Here is a 19,422-nt window from a genome sequence, read left to right as displayed (position 1 = left end):
TTTTGACCTACTCTAATATCACTGAAGATACGATGAAGAGATTTCGTTAAACTCATTAGCCTAACTATCTAGTGACCACTCAAATTCCATTATGCTCCAAGCATTTTCATTTTGCATGACTTTCCGATGTGGATCGATTCCAAGAAAAAAACTGTCAAGAATTGATTGATATCCCAACTTTCTATGATTGCATTGTTATGAGAACAATATTAAACATCATAAACTATTTTGACCTAGTCCAATACCAATTGAAAACAGGTTCTGATTTTATGAAACTACCTAGAGTGGAGAGGTGAATGGGTAGCCCTTAGAAAAATTTAGTCCTAATTGATAATAAAAGTATACTTTTTATTTAACTCTATTCCAAATTTAATTTTGAGAAATTAATTGAGATGTGGAAAATAATAATTTATAAAACACCACACAAGATGACGCAAGAATTTAAGTAGATATCTCATAGAGAAACCTTCCTCAAAATAAAATCATTGACCTGATACTACATCAAGAATCTATTGAGTGACACTAAGAGTTACAAAGTTTTATCAAACTTGTGGTTCACACACCTTTATTGGAATTACATAAAGGGAACCCTATATCACTCTGTTCCCAAGGTTAGGGTTCTTTCTCTAGAACGCAAGGAGAACAACGGTGGAAAAAGAATGAAACCCGAACCTTATAAGAGGTATTTATACGGTTCTTACTCGGCTTAAGTAACTTAAGACCATCTTCAACTTGGGTCACTTAACTAGTCCAAATAAGGTTCTAATTGATTAATTGACCTAACAAGACTCCATTTAATCAATAAGTTTAGTCTAGAGATGTTGTCCACTAATTTCTATGCAATATTGTATAATTATCAAAATGTCCTTATACACATTAGCAAACTAAGAGTGAATCCAATCCTCATAAACCATGTTATCAAGGTATATAAGTTTGTTAGGCGCCCATGATATTTGATCTTTTATTATGCCCATAGTTCCCTACTTTGAAATATAAATCTTCAATAATCGTTTGAGGATTTCTTGTATATGGGAATAGCAAAATATCTCTCAAATTCCCAAATTTTGGTCATACGCTTTGCTCACGTAGTGTTTATAAGTAAAAATAAAATAACCCTAGCATGATTTTATTTGTTAGGAGCCCATGATATTTGATCTTTTATTATGCCCATAGTTCCCTACTTTGAAATATAAATCTTCAATAATCGTTTGAGGATTTCTTGTATATGGGAATAGCAAAATATCTCTCAAATTCCCAAATTTTGGTCATATGCTTTGCTCACGGAGTATTTATAAGTAAAAATAAAATAACCCTAGCATGATTTTTTTGTTAGGCGCCCATGATATTTGATCTTTTATTATGCCCATAGTTCCCTACTTTGAAATATAGATCTTCAATAATCGTTTGAGGATTTCTTGTACATGGGAATAGCAAAATATCTCTCAAATTCCCAAATTTTGGTCATATGCTTTGCTCACGAAGTGTTTATAAGTAAAAATAAAATAACCCTAGCAGGATTTTATTTGTTAGGAGCCCATGATATTTGATATTTTATTATGCCCATAGTTCCCTATTTTGAAATATAAATCTTCAATAATCGTTTGAGGGTTTCTTGTATATGGGAATAGCAAAATATCTCTCAAATTCCCAAATTTTGGTCATATGCTTTGCTCATGCAGTGTTTATAAGTAAAAATAAAATAACCCTAGCATGACTTTATTTGTTAGGAGCCCATGATATTTGATCTTTTATTATGCCCATAGTTCCCTACTTTGAAATATGAATCTTCAATAATCGTTTGAGGATTTCTTGTATATGGGAATAGAAAAATATCTCTCAAATTCCCAAATTTTGGTCATATGCTTTGCTCACGCAGTGTTTATAAGTAAAAATAAAATAACCCTAACATGATTTTATTTGTTAGGAGCCCATGATATTTGATCTTTTATTATGCCCATAGTTCCCTACTTTGAAATATAAATCTTCAATAATCGTTTGAGGATTTCTTGTATATGGGAATAGCAAAATATCTCTCAAATTCCCAAATTTTGGTCATATGCTTTGCTCACGTAGTATTTATAAGTAAAAATAAAATAACCCTAGCATGATTTTTTTGCTAGGCGCCCATGATATTTGATCTTTTATTATGCCCATAGTTCCCTACTTTGAAATATAAATCTTCAATAATCGTTTGAGGATTTCTTGTATATGGGAATAGAAAAATATCTCTCAAATTCCCAAATTTTGGTCATATGCTTTGCTCACGTAGTGTTAATAAGTAAAAATAAAATAACCCTAGCATGATTTTTTTTGTTACGAGCCCATGATATTTGATCTTTTATTATGCCCACTGACCTTGAACATAAGTAAATTCCTGATCTCCAACTCCCACATAATTCCCTAGGACAGTAAAGATTATACATAATTCCGCATGAATGGAATGAAGAAAGTAATCACCATGAATATGAAAATAAAATTTTGGGGCTGCTTTGATGGGACATTTGACCTGCTAGTGTAGGCTCAGCACCAGATTTTGCGGTAACACTATTAAAAGGATTAATCGGTTTCTTTGATTTTAAGTGGATGCCACCATCAAACTCGTGTTACAAATTTAGTTGTTAGATAATTTGATAGTGGTCAATTGTCTCATTTGTAAGCATGTGAAGCCGGCTCCAGAATCTCAATTTGCATGCTTGCACGTCCACGCACAATTAACACATGCAGAGAACAAGGTGTGATCCAGGTTGGAAATTGTACCTTGGAATGTGAGTTTTGCTCCACGATTAGGTTGGGGTCCATACTTTTATGCTGTATTAAAAAGGGAAAAAAAAAATTCATTCTGAAATAATTTTCTAGATTCACCATGCTAGCAAACGGTAACTCCAATTTCCATATCGTACTGGAAATGCACGGTCAATCATGGTACCACATGTTCAACCCAATTTCATCGATTTTTATCACGATATATATATATATATATGTTTGCACATCATTCAGAGATATAATTGTAAAACTGGGTATGGTACTGAATCAATACCATAGATTTTTCCTTAGTTTTATTTTGCTAAACAGTTCAGTTTTTAATAGTAATTAATTGATCAATATAAACGGATAAATCAATTAAGTTAAATCAGAAGGAGCTTTTGTCAATTGGCCATGTGACTGATTACAAAGAAAAAGGACAAGTAGTACGATCTTTGTTGACTGGCACAAAGCCATTTCATACTATAAATATGGAGGTGGGTCTGGGCTAAAAGGTATCTTCTCTGAGTTCTTTCTAAGTACTTGGCCGTGGCAATGGCATCTGCAAGTCAACCGAATGCTGGAAGTCAGGCTTGCTGGTGGTGGCTCCTCAAGGATTTGCCGGAGAAGACAAAGAATAAAGTGGTAAATGTTGCCGGGAAGGCAAACAAGCTCGGACGAGATGAACCGAGAAGGATTATTCACTGCCTAAAAGTAGGACTGGCTCTTACGTTGGTTTCCTTGTTATACTATGTTCACCCTCTCTATAAATTCTTCCATGAATCTGGAGTATGGGCTGTCTTAACTGTGCTCCTCGTCTTAGAATTCACAGTGGGTAAGCTTGCTAATTCTCTAAGTTGATTGTATTTCACAGAAAAAGATACTCTTCATGGGGTACTTTTATTCGATATCTTGAGCTTACAATAATAAACAATTTGAACTTCCTTTCAGGAGGAACCCTGGGAAGGGGTTTAAATAGGACGTTTGCAACACTGCTAGGTGGCGCTCTAGGTGTCGGAGCCCAACATCTAGCAGCTCTGTCCGGAGAGATTGGACAACCAATAGTACTGGGTCTCTGTGTCATGGTTTTAAGTATGTATGCCTGCAGAATCAAATTATATTATTCAGTTCAGTGCTTTAAAATCATTTCATGATTCAAATACATAGCATATTTATTTGTGGTGAATGGATGAGATGCAGCTGCAGCAGTGACGTTTCTTCGGTTCTTTCCTGAAATGAAGGCAAGATATGATTACGGACTGATAATATTAATGTTGACATTCTCTATGGTATCTGTATCTGGCTACCGAGATGAAGACGCATTAACCATAGCATACGAGAGGCTATTGACCATCATCGTCGGTTGCGTTATTGCTCTTCTTGTATCCATTTTAATTTGTCCGGTATGGGTTGGTGAAGATCTTCAGAGACTCATTGCTGCCAACTTGGAGAAGCTTGGCAGCTTCTTAGAAGGTATGCTAGATAAACTAGTGACATTTTCCTGTAAACATGAAGACAACAGAAATAATTTCTTACTTCCCATGGCTTCTCTATGATTGTTCTACAGGATTTAGTGGTGCATACTGTAGAATTTCAGGAGATGCACAGATAACGATTGATCAGTCATTTCTGCAAGGATATAAAAGCGTTCTTACTTCAAAACACAGTGAAGAAACCATGGTGGGTGAGAACAAAACAAAACAAAAAAGTCTCTCCCTGGCCTGGATAGCTAGATGAATTCAACCTGACTTCAGTTTTCTCATTTTATAGGTTAATTTAGCAAGATGGGAACCTGGTCATGGTCGATTCCTGTTCCGCCATCCATGGAAGCAATACCTGAAAGTTGGAACCCTAGCGCGGCAATGTTCCTACAAAATTGAAATTCTAAGTGGCCACCTTGCCTCTGAGATCGAAGTATATAATACTAAAATCCACTATTTCTTACTCTAATTAATAAAAAATGTTAATCAATTGATTTCACTATATGTGATTATCAACCCATTTGAGATATATTTATGCATACAACTTTAGTACCAAATGAATGCTAAACCAACATGTGTCAATGTATACCACAGGCTGCTCAAGAAATTCGAGGCGAAATTCAAGAGTCGTGCAGAGAGATGACCAGAGAATCAGGAAAAGCTTTGAAGGAACTAGCAGCAACAATTAGAACAATGACTCGATCAACTTCCATGGACTTCCACATTGAGAACTCCAAAAGTGCAGCCAAGAATCTCATGTCTTTACTCGAAACAGGTTTGTTGGAAGACAGTACTACTCTCCTTGAGATAATACCAGCTGTCGCAGTTGCTTCGACGGTAATGGACATTGTAACATGCACTGAGAGAATTTCTGATGCAGTTAAGGAACTAGCCTCTCTTGCACATTTCAAAAGTACTATAAGCCCTGTCGTAACACCAGAAGAACCATAGCGACTTCACCGAGAGCAAATAAATCCATTTGAGAATCCGTTTGAGCTTCCTCAAAAGGGTTATGTTCCCTCAATACGCAATTATCCATTATGGATGTGTAAAGTTCCATAAGAAGCATGCATGTTCATCATTTGGTTGTGGAAAGTGAAATGGAGAGAAAAGTATTATTAATGAAAGGAACACGAAAGTTGTAATTGAGTTGAATATATATTTTTCTTCTTTATAGAGTTTTTCATAATTTTATTCCCCATTTGATTGGGAAATAAAATATTAAAAAATATACAAGACTTGAATATTTGAGAAAATAATATGAAAGAGGCTCCAAATCATATTTAAAATAAAATGATTTTTCTCTCTTAAAACAAAAGTTTTGAATTAGGCTTTGACTAGCTCACGTGAAACACAATTAACATTCACTATAATAAATATCAATTTTTGTTATTAAAGTGTTACATAAATAATAATTTGTCATTATTAATGCATCGTGACAAAAAAAATTTCTTCATGAGGTTCATAGGTTCGTTACTAAAAGTCATTATCTACAAATATTCTATTTCCTCATGAAAAATTAAGTGTTAGTAACAAAATTAGAATTACCATTAAATAATCACATTTTATGATAAAAAAATTGTCATAATAAATAACAAAATTTTGTCAATAGATCATACCATTTTGTTACTAAAACATTTTTTTTTTTTGTAAAGAAATATATAATTTCATCACCAAATACATTTTTTTTTTTTTATGATGAATCTAGTTTTGTGGCAAATAAATAACTGATAATATATTATTCATCATTTTGGAATGTTTTATATAGTTTGGGTCTATTTCTAAAGTCAAGACATTTTAACTTTTTAATAATTATAGTATTAACTTACAATTCTTGTGATTTAAACTTATGATCACCTTTCACTCTGAAAATACATTTTTGTCATCTCAACTATTAACCAATCAATATTTAAAAAGGTATACTATATTTTTAATTAAATTCAACATTATAATTATTTTTACACCAATATTGAATCAGGTTTATTTTCCATAGTAATGTCAATGAAATATTAAAGAGGTGTCTACAGTTGGATTGAGAGTATATGAGTTCAAGACATGGCCTAAAGTTCCTAGTTTTGTAATAGGAGAGGTCATTCAATGCCTCTATGGACTTCCTGATGCCAATAGAATTGGCAAACCTTCTACCAATAGCTTTGACCATCATTAGCCATGTACTATAACACATGATCTACTACTCGCTCATGCCTAGAAAAGGACATTGAGATAAGGTTTCATACCTAGAGGCATTCTTGATTGATTCAATTTTGACAGGATGAGATATTCACCTTAGTTATCTTATGATGCAACATATGATTGCTTTCTATCAAAGCAACACTCGAGTGTTCCCTTATGACCACTTTCTCACTAGAGTTTTCAAGGATGTCAACATTAACTTAAGCAGAGAGACAAACTTTGAGGCTCCTCGTGCTTATGATACTTATGATGATTAGTCCATGGGGCCAATGAAATTTGAGAAAGCTCCTAATGGTTCATGGGTAAGGAAGGCAACACACATGCATAAACACCTCCAGGAGTTGAGCAGGAGGTCGAGATTAGAGAGATGGAGGGCGGAGTGGACCCTAAGGGTGGCTTGAGGGATGAGCCTAAGCTTGACATTCCCTGACTTCAACCAAGATTCTTACATTGACGAAGGGTGTCCCATTTGAGCCCGCCTTCTAGGAGCCTATGCATATCGATGGACCTCCTACTCAACCATCATACATTGAGCCTTCTTACTCTCAACCATCATACACTGATCTTACTTACATAGAGATACCCTAGCCTTAAGCGCCTCTTGCTCCATAGCATGCTCCATGGATGGACTTGTTTGCCCAAATAAGTTCTATGGGCACTCGTATGGAGGAGCTTGTAGTGATAAGTGATAATTGTTTTTATTCCATGAAGGATCACATGGATCAATACTAGAGTTGCTTCATCTCATAGTTTGAGTATTTGCATCACAGGATTGATCAATTTTAGGATCATACCTCCACCCAGTTTGCTCATATTCAAGGTTGACTTGATCGTATTGAGGCTACATCTACCACCCAGCATGTCGAGGTGATGGCTTACCTGCATTTGATCTTTCTTCTACCACCTCTATAACCTTGGTCATCACTTGGAGATCCTCTTGTCATTTTTTACATTGCCAAAGGGGGAAACCTTTTATAGGCTATTTAAGAGGGTATCTAGGCTTACAAAACATACATACCATACTCATTTTACTTCTTTTCGACATATACTTACTTTGAACATGTTACATTATATACTATTTACTCTTTAAATAAAATGGGTTATTCCTCTATTTTGGACATGTTGACAAACGTTGGATAGCATGGGCTAGCTATTCTTTTTGTTGGATATAGTTCTATGCTTATGATATTATCCATTGATGATGGTGCATTTATATGATTATCCTTACCCACATTGAATGATTTTATATTGAACGCATGGATATCCTTTTGATTGATGATTATCTTTGCAATGTTTTTATGCTTAATGGATTGATCTTGTTCACTTTCATATCTAATATGTATCTATGCTTAAGTTTTAAAAGTCTTGATTTAAATTATGCTTGGTTTAAGGGGGAGACTCATTTCCTCCTGGATAACCAAGGTTTCTCATTAAAAAAAAAAAAAAAAAAAAACTTAGTCCAAGGGTTCGTCTAATAATGTTTTGATGATAACAAACCATGGTTAGCATACCAATTGTTTAAAATTAAGATAAGTTTCAGGTTTTATTTAAGAAATTCAATTGGAATGACAAGATAATCATCAAATGATCAAAGAAGTACAAGATTAAGGGTGCATGAAGACCATTTAAGACTAGGATTTAATTGTAAGGTGAATATATGGGTGCACCTAGGTTTTTCATATTAAACCATGCCTCATTCAATACTCGGCTTATACATTAAAATTGTTTTTTTATTAAAAGCCTAGTATTTTCACTTAAACTTTAAGCAAACCTTTTCAAACTCGACATGTTATTATACTTAAAGACTTTGCCAAAATGTTAGAAGTAAATTTTTTTTTTTTTGAAAAATATAGGTTTTCAAACCATTTTGGGTGAACCAATCAAGAAATTGGACAACCAACTCAACCGGACATGGAACCGGTCAACCAGTTACCTCTTCCCAATCGAGGACCAGTTGAGGAATGCAAAAATCTTCTCTTTCATCTAGTAGCTATGCATTCCTGGTCGAGGGTGAGACCTCTTCCAATTGAGGGGTAGGTCCTCCTAGTTGAGGTCCAATGGTCACTTATTGTGCATTTAATGCCCAATGGATAGTCAACCGATTGAACCGAAGTTTGATTGGATAAGACATTTTTTGGTGTTTTTGGTGTCCAATACTAGAAACCTATAAATTGAGAGTTTCACTTCATTTATGAGATAAAGAGCACTTGCAATCAATTTTCTACCTACTTGTTTCTCACCAAAAGATCTCATTTCCTTCTTTAGTGCATTGATTTTCACTCACAAACCATTCTAGTGCACTCTTATTATTTATCTTAGCCATTTCTTTTTCACTTATTCATTTATTGAGCTAGGTTGAGTGTGATTTCCATTCATTTATTGAAGTGAGATTGTGTGGTTTAAAGCTTCAAGTTGAGGTATACTTGAAGGAATCTTGTAAAGCCTATTAAAGTCAGAATCCAAGTGTAAAGGATTAGAAGTTTGGTTGAAACTTCAAGGATAATGAAACCCTTACTCGGTTGGAACTTGAGGAAAGTGGACATAGACAAAGAGTGTCAAACCACTATAAAATCTTGTATTTGATTTTTCTATCTCTATTTCTTTATTTTTGCTCTTTGAATTGTTTAAATTTGTTGTGCTTGCAAAAGTTTTTTAGAAACCCAATTCACGCCCCTCTCTTGGGGTGATTTTCCTAAATTGATTAGCCCTAATTTTACACATATAATCATTATCTCAAGAATTAATAAATAGATGAAAATAATCTAAAAAAAACGAAATCAAGAACTTACCAAAAAAATCTCCTCTCAAGTAAAACACTTGGCTTATAGTAATTAAGCATCAAACTTGTTCTTCAAGTCAAACATTTTTCAAATCTCCCAAATTTTCTTTTCTTCTTTTTTCTCAAAAATTGGGAAAAGTTCATTTTCCCTCAAAAAACCAAAGAGAGCTATTGAAAATAAGCCTTAAGACCTATATTTGTAGGTTAAGGGAGGATAGTATTTTGACATATGTCATCATCTCCATGTGGCCCTAAATTCTTCTTCTATACTCTCAAATTAAGCAAATAAGGAGACCAAAATCCTCAAGTTGAGGCCCACAAAAAAATCCCCTAAAACTAGCCCAAGAAACCTAAAAAAAAAAAGGATAAAAAAAGTAGGGCAAGAAAAGAGGCAAACAAAAATGTTGAAGGGTTTGTTTCACACAGATGAAACCCTATTCGAGCTCCAAACGTGTTGAAACTTTGGGGACTCTTAGAGTGCTACTTAAGTCACATTATGGATCTGAAGATCTCTCCAAAAGGTTTCCAAAAGTGGTTAAAAAAAAAAATCAATGCCAAGGCCAAATGGTAGATGTCACTAAGGAATACAAGAATAACTAAGTAAAAGATGGATGTTATGTCTATACCACGTGAAGGCATAAAGTAAGGGGTACTAAGTATGATCAAAGAAACAAAATGGAGGGTTTACGGTATGATATGACATTTGTTGATGATGGCTTTAAACAAGCATAAGGATTATTTAAATACAATTTTTAATTATTTTTAAGAATTCAAATATAAAAAGATAATTTTTAAATTTAATAAAAAAATTACATGTTAATGTATAAATTAAAATATTATAAATTATTTTTATATTTTTAATAATTACTTAAAATATTTTATAAAAATATTTAAAAAATAATGTTTTAGAACAATTTTTTTTTAAAAAAAAATACTATTTCTTTTATCTTTAATATATTCTAAAAAAATAAGTGTGAAAAAGGGTGTAAAAAATTATAAAATAAAATTTATTTTTAAAGAGATTTTAGATAGGCATGTTTAATCATTTTTTAAAATAAATTTGGTATTAATCCGTAAAATTTAAAATTAATGATGGTTTAGTGTAGTGTGAATGAAATTCACCCTAAACGTTAAAATGTAAAAAACATTGTTTTAAAAACCAAAATAGCCTTGGTTAAACTTGAACCCATTTCATTTCTTATCTTATTCTGATGTGGGATGTGGGATTGATGGGAGGGAGGATTAAAAAAAAATCATCATGTAATGCAACATGGGAGTTTCAACAATAAATTATATAACAAGATTAATTTCAAAATTTTTATAATAATAAAAATGTAAATAAGATAAGTAAAATAATGTAATATCATTTAAATTTATAAATATAATAGGATAATAACTTTTAATATATATGTATAGGTAAATTAAATAATTTTTAATAAATATCTTCATATTTAAATATTACATATATTTTATTTTAATGCATAACATTAAAGATGAAAAAATAAATATGATTGATTTTTTAGTTCTTTATGTATTTAAAAAAAATTACAAATATTTTTTAATTTAATTATATATATATATATAAACCATAATTATGACAACATCCGTTGAACCGCGACTCCATAATCAGTCTGAACCGTCCACTTGTTAAGTAACCCATCCAGTTCCAAAAGCATTAGTAAAATGGATCCAATGCCTCCCACCGTATACTGGGTTGGGTTGTACAATATTAGTAGAAGAGGGTGGCGTTTGACGAAACTGGGGTTGGAGGAGAGAGTTGGAACTGAGGGCGGAGAAGCTCTGGGGAAGCAAGCAAGTGGTTGATGGCAGGCCTAAGCCCTAGTGGTGGAATCAATGTGTTCTGGCACGAGGGGATGCTGAAGCACGACACAGGAAATGGGGTGTTCGACACTGGAATGGACCCTGGCTTCCTGGACGTCCTCGAAAAGCACCCAGAAAACTCTGAGAGGCTAAGGAACATGGTCTCCATCCTCAAAAGAGGCCCCATCTCTCCCTACATTTCTTGGCACTCCGGAACCCCAGCTCTCATCTCTCACTTGCTCTCTTTTCACACTCCAGGTCCTTATTCTTCTCTTTCTCAATTCATTCTCACTAATTTCTCAAATGGAAGGAATGGGTAGAGTAGAGAGGAAGGAAAAACTCATTGGGCTCAAACTTTGTTTTATTTCCCTCTACTATTTTGTTCTTTTCCCTTTCCAATCACTCCAATTACATATAACTGTACATATGGGAAAGAAAACATATTAGGATATTCTGTGAATTTCTTTGGAAAAATGAAATTGTGAATAAATGTTATGTGAATTCTTAAGCGTTGCTCTAAAGTATAACAGAGAAATTAACAAATATCCAAGATAACACAAACCTAAGTGAGTTAAGATTTCTGTTGGGAATCTTGGTTCCCATTAATATCATCAAAATGTCACTGATAATATCATTTTCTATTGGTCTTGGGTGGTAAGTATGGAAATCGAAAACATCATTAGGTTGCTTTTAGTTATTAATTATTTGTATAAGCAACTAGCTGTGAGAAACAAAGATGATAGCCTAATGATGATTGGGGAATCTGAATTATTTTGAGGGTTGTTTTATTAGCAAGGAGCATTGGTAGTCTGTTTGATTGCTTTGGAGTTGTAATAGTGGTAATTATGAGATAAGAAACTTTCTTCTCTTTTCTTTCCCTTGCTATTTTTTGTGAATTAAATAGAATACAGAAGAAGATTGGGAAGAGGAGATTTATTTTGTTTAGTGGAAATTTGATGCATTCATCTTGATTACTTTTGGGGTTGATGTGGTCAGAGCTTGATATTGTATGTTTATTTCCCAGAATACATAAATGAACTAGTGCAAGCAGATAGAGATGGTGGAAAGGAGCTTTGTTCAGGAACTTTCTTGAATCCTGGCTCATGGGATGCTGCGCTTCTTGCTGCTGGTACTGCATTATCAGCAATGAAGCATATACTTGATGGGCATGGCAAAATTGCATATGCATTGGTTAGACCTCCTGGTCACCATGCTCAGCCCGGTCAAGCTGATGGGTATTGCTTCCTAAACAATGCGGGTCTTGCTGTTCAGTTAGCTTTAAATTCTGGGTGTGCAAAGGTTGCAGTTATTGACATTGATGTTCATTATGGGAATGGGACAGCTGAGGGCTTCTATCACTCTGATAAAGTTCTTACCATCTCACTTCATATGAATCATGGTTCATGGGGTCCATCTCATCCGCAGTCTGGTTCTGTTGATGAGATTGGTGAAGGGGAAGGGTTTGGATATAATTTGAACATACCTCTACCAAATGGAACAGGAGATCAGGGATATGCGTATGCCATGAACCAGTTGGTTGTTCCAGCCATTCAAAAGTATGAGCCTGAAATGATGGTGCTGGTTGTTGGACAGGATTCAAGTGCTGTAAGTTTGCCTTTGTTTATTCTTATTTGACATTTATATCTAAATTATTAAACTTATAGAAGAATTTATTTCAGAGGCAGGGTTACGTGCTCATATGCAAATAAAAATTTGGGGTGTATATACAAGTGTGTGGGTGTGTTCAATTTGGAGGAGCATTTAGGTGTGCTTGGAAAGGACTCGAGTATGGACTATTGGCATTCAGATAAATGGAACTGTGGCCTTGAAATTAAAATACTAAATTGGGTGATATGCATGAGATAGAAGCATTTTCTTTACTCCACAAAAAAACAGATGAAAGGAAAACCAGCACCTAGATTACATTAGGAATCCACTTGTCTTGGTGAATGAATGGTGTGATAGAATTTAAATCACTGAATGAGCGAAAAGTGAACTAACAGTTGGTACTCCAAATTTGTTACATTGTCCTATGTTCCACTAAATTAAGAATATGATCCATTTGGTACTAGATTGAAAGATACAAAATAGGCAAGGATCTGAACCAGTTCATACAGATAAGGTGGCTATGTCATTTATCAAGCAAAGAGATTACAATTTAAGCCAATACACTTTCTTCAACCCATGTGAAATCCACTATCAGTTCTTTGTTTTTTTACATGCAATAATGATTTTATTGAAAATTGCCCACTAAAAGGGGATGCATTCTATTATTTGCCAAGGAAAATGGACCTGGAAATTGATCCCTGAGAGAACCAACCCCCCACCAAGTGTCATGTCAAAATTTTATTCTCTTACTGTTTCCACCAGTATGCTAGTGGCACTTCCGAAACATCCCATTCTTTTCAGATGACATATGCTAAAGCCCACACCATAACCACTGTCAACCCCTTCCTTGTATGCCAAAGTTCACACTATATATATTTCATCTAACTTAGGGTTTGATGAAAATAAACCACTACATATATTTCATTGTATATGTTGGCATAAAATATTCTAAAGTTACTTATTGCAAATGCTCCATTCTATTATTAAACTTATGTAGTTCCTTTCTGTTTGAAGACTAACCATTGTGAATTTTAGTGTACTTAACATGTTTAGACCAAAAAGCAACTGATTAACAGTGTCAACATTATTAATTTTCAATGAAGGACATTATCCACATGGATTGTAGTAATGATGTGTGATTTGAAGATGCATTATAGCCTTTTTTCTGAACATCACAGATAATTAACTTATTTGGAATGACCAAAACTGAATTGACACTAAGAACTCTAGGCTTCAAAGTGAAGTTAATATTCTTCCTGTCCAGAGAAAAAAAAAAGTTTATCACATTCATTGTGCACCACAAGCTTTTGGAAACCCTAAAAAAGCACATGGCAGACATTTGTTGCAGGAAGAGAATAAATAGGTGTAATTTTTGCATACCTAATAAAAAAATTGAAGTATCAACTTGAGGAAATCCCCACATCCTCTTGGTGAGGCTTTGTTCCATCTTGACAGTCGTTGCTTGATTTTTTGATAAGCTTAGCTTAACATTTGGAATGCATGAATTTTGAGAAGTACCTTAATTCTGCTTCATCGTGTTAGAGGTTGCTTGGGTGTGCATTTATAATATTGAAAATAAAATTTTCAGTTGTAAGCGGACCAAAGTGATTTTTCCCATTCTGTCCCACTGGGTAAAACCAGAGAATTGTCATTATCTCCAGGTGCAGAAATCCACTTTGTTTCTGTATCCTTTGAAGAACTCCATGGTTAAAATTTTATCCCAGCATCAAGATTCACCATGATTGCCCTACTTCAACTGTGATTTATGATATTGAAATTTTGAATGCAGAATCTGTCCAGGTTACTCCAGAAATACTCTGTTATTGCTTTGTATATGTAAAATCAAGAATTCTAACATTGATGTTGATACAAGTCAAGTTTGCTTATTAATTATGCTGCTTCTGCTCCAGTTTGATCCGAATGGAAGGCAATGCTTGACAATGGAGGGCTATAGAGAGATTGGTCAAATAGTTCGTAAACTCGCTGATAAGTATAGTGATGGACGTCTTCTGATTGTCCAAGAAGGTGGATATCAGGTTACATACTCAGCTTATTGTCTTCATGCTACACTTGAAGGTGTTCTCAATCTTCCAAGTCCTCTATTATCTGATCCCATTGCTTATTACCCTGAAGATGAGCTAATGACCACAAAAGTTATTGATGCTATTAAAAAGTTCCAAAACAGTACTGCCCCATTCTTAAAAGGAGGTTAATCGGGGGGGTATTTTGTTGAAATCACATGTTGAGTTTGTAACCTGTTTCTTGGTGTAACTTAAATCTTATATCAGAAATCTAGTGATCAAATTAGGAACATCTGTTATTTGAATTAGAGAAGTCACTGTTACTGCTTAGGGTGTTTTTTTTTTTCCTTTCCTTCTTCTTGTTTCTTCAAATTGGTAAATTGTATATATATTAGAGAAGAAAAAGAGGTTATTGATAAGGGTGGTGCCCTCTGTTGTGGGTACATCTTTATTGGATTCTCTTATCTATCAAACAAAAAGAAAAAGGTTCTTTTATAATCTCATTATAGAGGATGGACCATCCATAAGTAGGATTATTAAGAGAAATGTTTTTCTTTTCCAAATGAGATTTGTGCAGCCATCCAATCTATTCTTGGATTATTCAATAGATTTTCAGTTATTTCCAAAAGGGTGCAATTATATCTAAATTTATGATTTGATGATACTGTTACTATTTTGCATAAATGCAAAAGCCACATTTGTTGGTTGATGCCATTGAATTACATTTGTTATGCTTGGTTGATACCACAATTGTTATTCAATAGATCAATTCATTACTTCATTTACATGAGCAAGCTCAAGTGTTATGCTTGTAATCATGGCTTATTATTATTTTGCATGTGATAGAAAAGTCACATTTGTTGGTTGGTTCTAATGAATTGCAATTGGTTTAATTAGACCTCATTTATGTGAGCAAGCTCAATTGCTATGGTGGTAATTAGTTGCAAATACTCGCAATGTTCCAAGTGAACATGAGGCCAGCAACCTTAAACAAGGTATGCATATTTGATTCATTGAAATCATCCTTTCAACTGGTTTTGTGCTCACAGTAGCATTACCATATGGTTTCATCTGTTCTATTTATTCCGAGTACGCTCTTCTGTAGAATATGGTTGGAAGCTATTGATCTGTATTACTATTTTGACGATGATTCATGGCTGCCAAAATTTTCTGCATGATTCACATATTTATTTGCTGCCCAACAATTTTGTTTTATCATTAGTAGAGAATATCAATAAAAGGGAGAAAGGACTGTGAATCGACTCCAACTACCATAAGCCTTTAAGGGCCTGTTGATGATTTCCTTGATTGCTATTATATTTCTGTCACAAGGAAAATATGACCAATATTGCCCTAGGTTGTATTTCTATCATTTGCCTTTAGTTTTATAGTCGACTCAAAGCTGAAGCCTATGTCTACTGCATGAGACACACACCCTCTTCTGTCACACTGCTCTTCTGAGGTTGTATCTTCCATTAGAATAGTGATCAATTGAGAATATATTTCAATTTGGACTGCAAATTATTTGCATTCAACCCGAACTCTCAGTCCAACTTGTGAGTCAAAAGCTTTCCCATAACTCATTTCAGCTTGTAATTGTCCAGAGAACTCCTAGGAAATGTCCTTGTATTTTTACAACAATCTCTGTCTTGCTCTGTTACCACAACAATCTGTGTTTCAGTTTATAAGTTGCTCTCTCTGCTGTTGGTTTTATGGCTACAGAGTTAAGGAATTTGAAATGGGTAATAGGGATTTCTCGGTTTTATGACATTTTGTGGAATGGGTGGAAGCTGTTGCATAGAATGAATTATCTTCTAACTTTATCATATCTCCAAATGACACAAGAATAATGGAGAAGATATCTTGTCCAACATCTTTTGTAAGAGATATAATAATAATCAATTGAGATATGGTAGATATATATGAAGCATAAAATGATTCCTTCCATTCATTTTCTTTGCTCTTCTCAATTTTTGCATATTACTAATTTTTCAAAATAAAAAAAGTTTGATTAAAAAAAATTATGTGAATAATAAAACCTAAAATAATATTAATATATAGTATTTATTTTATGTATTGTAAAAAATTTTTACTTATTAAAAATAAAAAATTAGAATCCTTTTGAATTTTTTCTTCTATTTTTAAAAATAAAAAAGTAATAACTTTTGTATAAAATGTATAAACCTTTAAAGGTTTATAATGAAAAAGTAATGATTAAAATATCTTTAAAAAAATTAAGGTATTAAATTTTTTTTCTATTTTAAATTTAAAAAAAAAATTTAAAGTAATTTTAAAGCACATAAATTAAGTATAAACTTTTTAGAAAAGAATTTATACATTATTATGTAACTGTTGAATAACTTTTTGTTTAAAAAAAAGAAAAGTACATAGATTTACTTGTTAAATTATAGAATTATAGAATTATTTTTAAATAATACTAAATATGGGAGATATTTTATTTTTTATAATAGTAAATATTTTTTTTTAAATGGTATTTTTTTAATAGTAAATATAAAATTAAGGTATTTTTTGCAATGCGTTTCCATTCGATGGTACAACTCATTTTTTATTTGTGAAAATTTTATTTTTAGAAAAGAATTGGATGCCATTTATTTTTGTTTTATTTTTTAAAGAAAAAATAAAATAATAAAGAACAACCCTAAGTGCGACTCCTAATAAAAAAAGACAGTTTGTGAAAACCGAGTGTGGGTCTGGGGGTCAAGTTACCTATTGAGAAGGTAATACGACAAGCCGTAGCACCCCTCTAAACCCCCTAAGAACGGGTCTTTACTAAATAAGGTGAGACAAATGAGGCAATTGATAAGGAAATCAATAGATACCAATTAATAATCACATAATGGACGCAAGTCATGCATAGAGAATAAATAAACAAAATGAGAGTAGGAGCATACCTTAGCAACAAATAATAATGTGCTATCATGGAAACAATACCCAATTGATTTTGCATGAATTAATTTCATAAATTCTATTATTTTAGAATTATGAAAATTGTATCCATGCTTATTTAAAACGTGAAAATCGAATATTTATTTAAAATCAAGAAAAAAGTGAAAAATGCTAGCGGAGAGAAAATGACAGCAAAATTTATTGAAATCAAGAATTTTAGTGCTAAAATAGTTTGAATATGAGCTTTTAAAATTGGGTTAATTTTAATTGAAAACAATTTTGAAAAAAAAAACAATTCAAAAACCTGTAAATTCCTGTCAAAATAAGAAAAGAAAATCAAGATGGAGGCAAACTGGCCATACATGCATGAGTAGGTCCCAGGGTGGAGAGGTGCGGGTGATTGCATGTGGAGGCTTTTGTATATTGCTAATAAACTAGAAAAGAACTGACCAATCTTCCACTATTGAATTAAGCATCTCTATGAATGTTCCCCTCTTAATGAACTTAGCAACTCGGTGAGTTAATCCCACTTGAAATGGCATCATCAAAGGCAACCAATATATATTGATTTCTGCAAGACGAGCTACGTCCACGAATTGACTGTCTTAATGCTCTTCCCAACCTAACTGATCTGTTGAAAACCCATCCCATATAGCTTTAAACAACATCCACTTAAGCCTAGAAAAGAAATCTGATCAATAACATGTAAAAACCAAGCGCGGACTACTCTTGCATGCCCATCATCATTCCATGAAGTGCTTCAAAGTCACGACTTCACCACTATATTTCTACTCAACCTGATAAATCGTTGATTGAAATTCTTGTCCCACTTTGAACCTCATCGTGTATTCTCCTATTGCGAAAGTTGGTTCCATTTTCTTCTAACTCCATATCACTCTTCTCAATGTAAATAGGAGGTTAAGCAAACTGTATCTTAGCAAGCTTAATTCAGGATAGAATATCGTCTTCTTCATGGTTATTAGAAATTACTTATCCGAAGGCAAGCCACGTTTAGCATTCCCAATCCACACCAAATTGATGGTAAGCATTAGTGTTGATTGGCGAAACATGTATCCTAAGTCCTAACTACTTGCTCGTACAATGCCATCAAAGTTCCCATTGTTTCCTAAAGCATGCCGAAGAGATAGTCATCACATGTGACGTTTGGCAGTAGCATCTTCTCAAACTGAACGCCTCACCACTGATTTTGTTTCTTTAGCAAAACAGTTAACATCAAGCTCTACTACTTTTAAGTCCCTGTTTTCAAAAACCTCTACTCCTTCATAGGTTGACACTTCATGCATCAATGCCTGAATAGTTTTTGATACACCACCTAGGTCAAAATCATCTAAATTTGAAATATGAAGGTCCATTCTAGTAGGATCAGTTGCCTTCAATCCCAATTTCAAAGTTTTTCTAGAGATTTGCCTTTCGAATCCTTTCTTGAGTGTCGAAATGGTTGTGTGATAATTGTAGGTACCCCCATAAATAGGGGTAATGGGCTTATCTAAGACTATCCTCTGCATCTTCTATGTTGGGTCAGCTTGGCCTAGGATTAAAGCCCAACTAGCATGATTGGCCTAGCAAGAAAAGTAGCAAAGTAAGACGTGGAAGAATTATCCATGAGTAGTGGAGACAATTAGCACTTGGGGTTGTAACTACTTGAAATGGAAAAAAGAGAATGAATAATGGGGAAGAAAGTGCCCCTAGAGTCTCCGTACCTATCGGTAGATGAAGGATATATGAATGCAACTGGTCAGGCCATAGGAGATAAGAAATACCAAAAAATTATTCTTTTTTAAAAAAATAACAAACCCCCAACTGACTTGACCATAGGAGGAAGTTATCCCGAGGTAACATCAGGTGAGCC

At 33.6% G+C, this 19,422-nt stretch overlaps 2 protein-coding genes across 2 annotated transcripts; both read left to right on the top strand.

Annotated features, from left to right (window-relative positions):
- The first annotated feature begins 3,297 nt into the window (after window positions 1–3,297).
- On the top strand, window positions 3,298–5,174 carry LOC117916284 (aluminum-activated malate transporter 8-like). The gene is made up of 6 exons (XM_034832238.1): window positions 3,298–3,577; window positions 3,694–3,834; window positions 3,943–4,215; window positions 4,310–4,422; window positions 4,513–4,656; window positions 4,818–5,174. The coding sequence occupies exons 1-6, from the start codon at window positions 3,298–3,300 to the stop codon at window positions 5,172–5,174; spliced, it is 1,308 nt and encodes a 435-aa protein (XP_034688129.1).
- A 5,729-nt stretch (window positions 5,175–10,903) lies between these two features.
- LOC117915587 (histone deacetylase 8) lies at window positions 10,904–15,208 on the top strand. The gene is made up of 3 exons (XM_034831180.1): window positions 10,904–11,274; window positions 12,041–12,621; window positions 14,535–15,208. Exons 1-3 carry the CDS (start codon window positions 11,019–11,021, stop codon window positions 14,835–14,837), a joined length of 1,140 nt encoding a protein of 379 aa, XP_034687071.1. The 5' UTR covers window positions 10,904–11,018; the 3' UTR covers window positions 14,838–15,208.
- The last annotated feature ends 4,214 nt before the right edge of the window (window positions 15,209–19,422 follow it).

The sequence above is a fragment of the Vitis riparia genome, chromosome 6 (genome assembly GCF_004353265.1).
Source record: "Vitis riparia cultivar Riparia Gloire de Montpellier isolate 1030 chromosome 6, EGFV_Vit.rip_1.0, whole genome shotgun sequence".
In the NCBI taxonomy this organism is placed as follows: Eukaryota; Viridiplantae; Streptophyta; class Magnoliopsida; order Vitales; family Vitaceae; genus Vitis; species Vitis riparia.
This window is presented reverse-complemented; position numbering and strand designations above follow the sequence as displayed.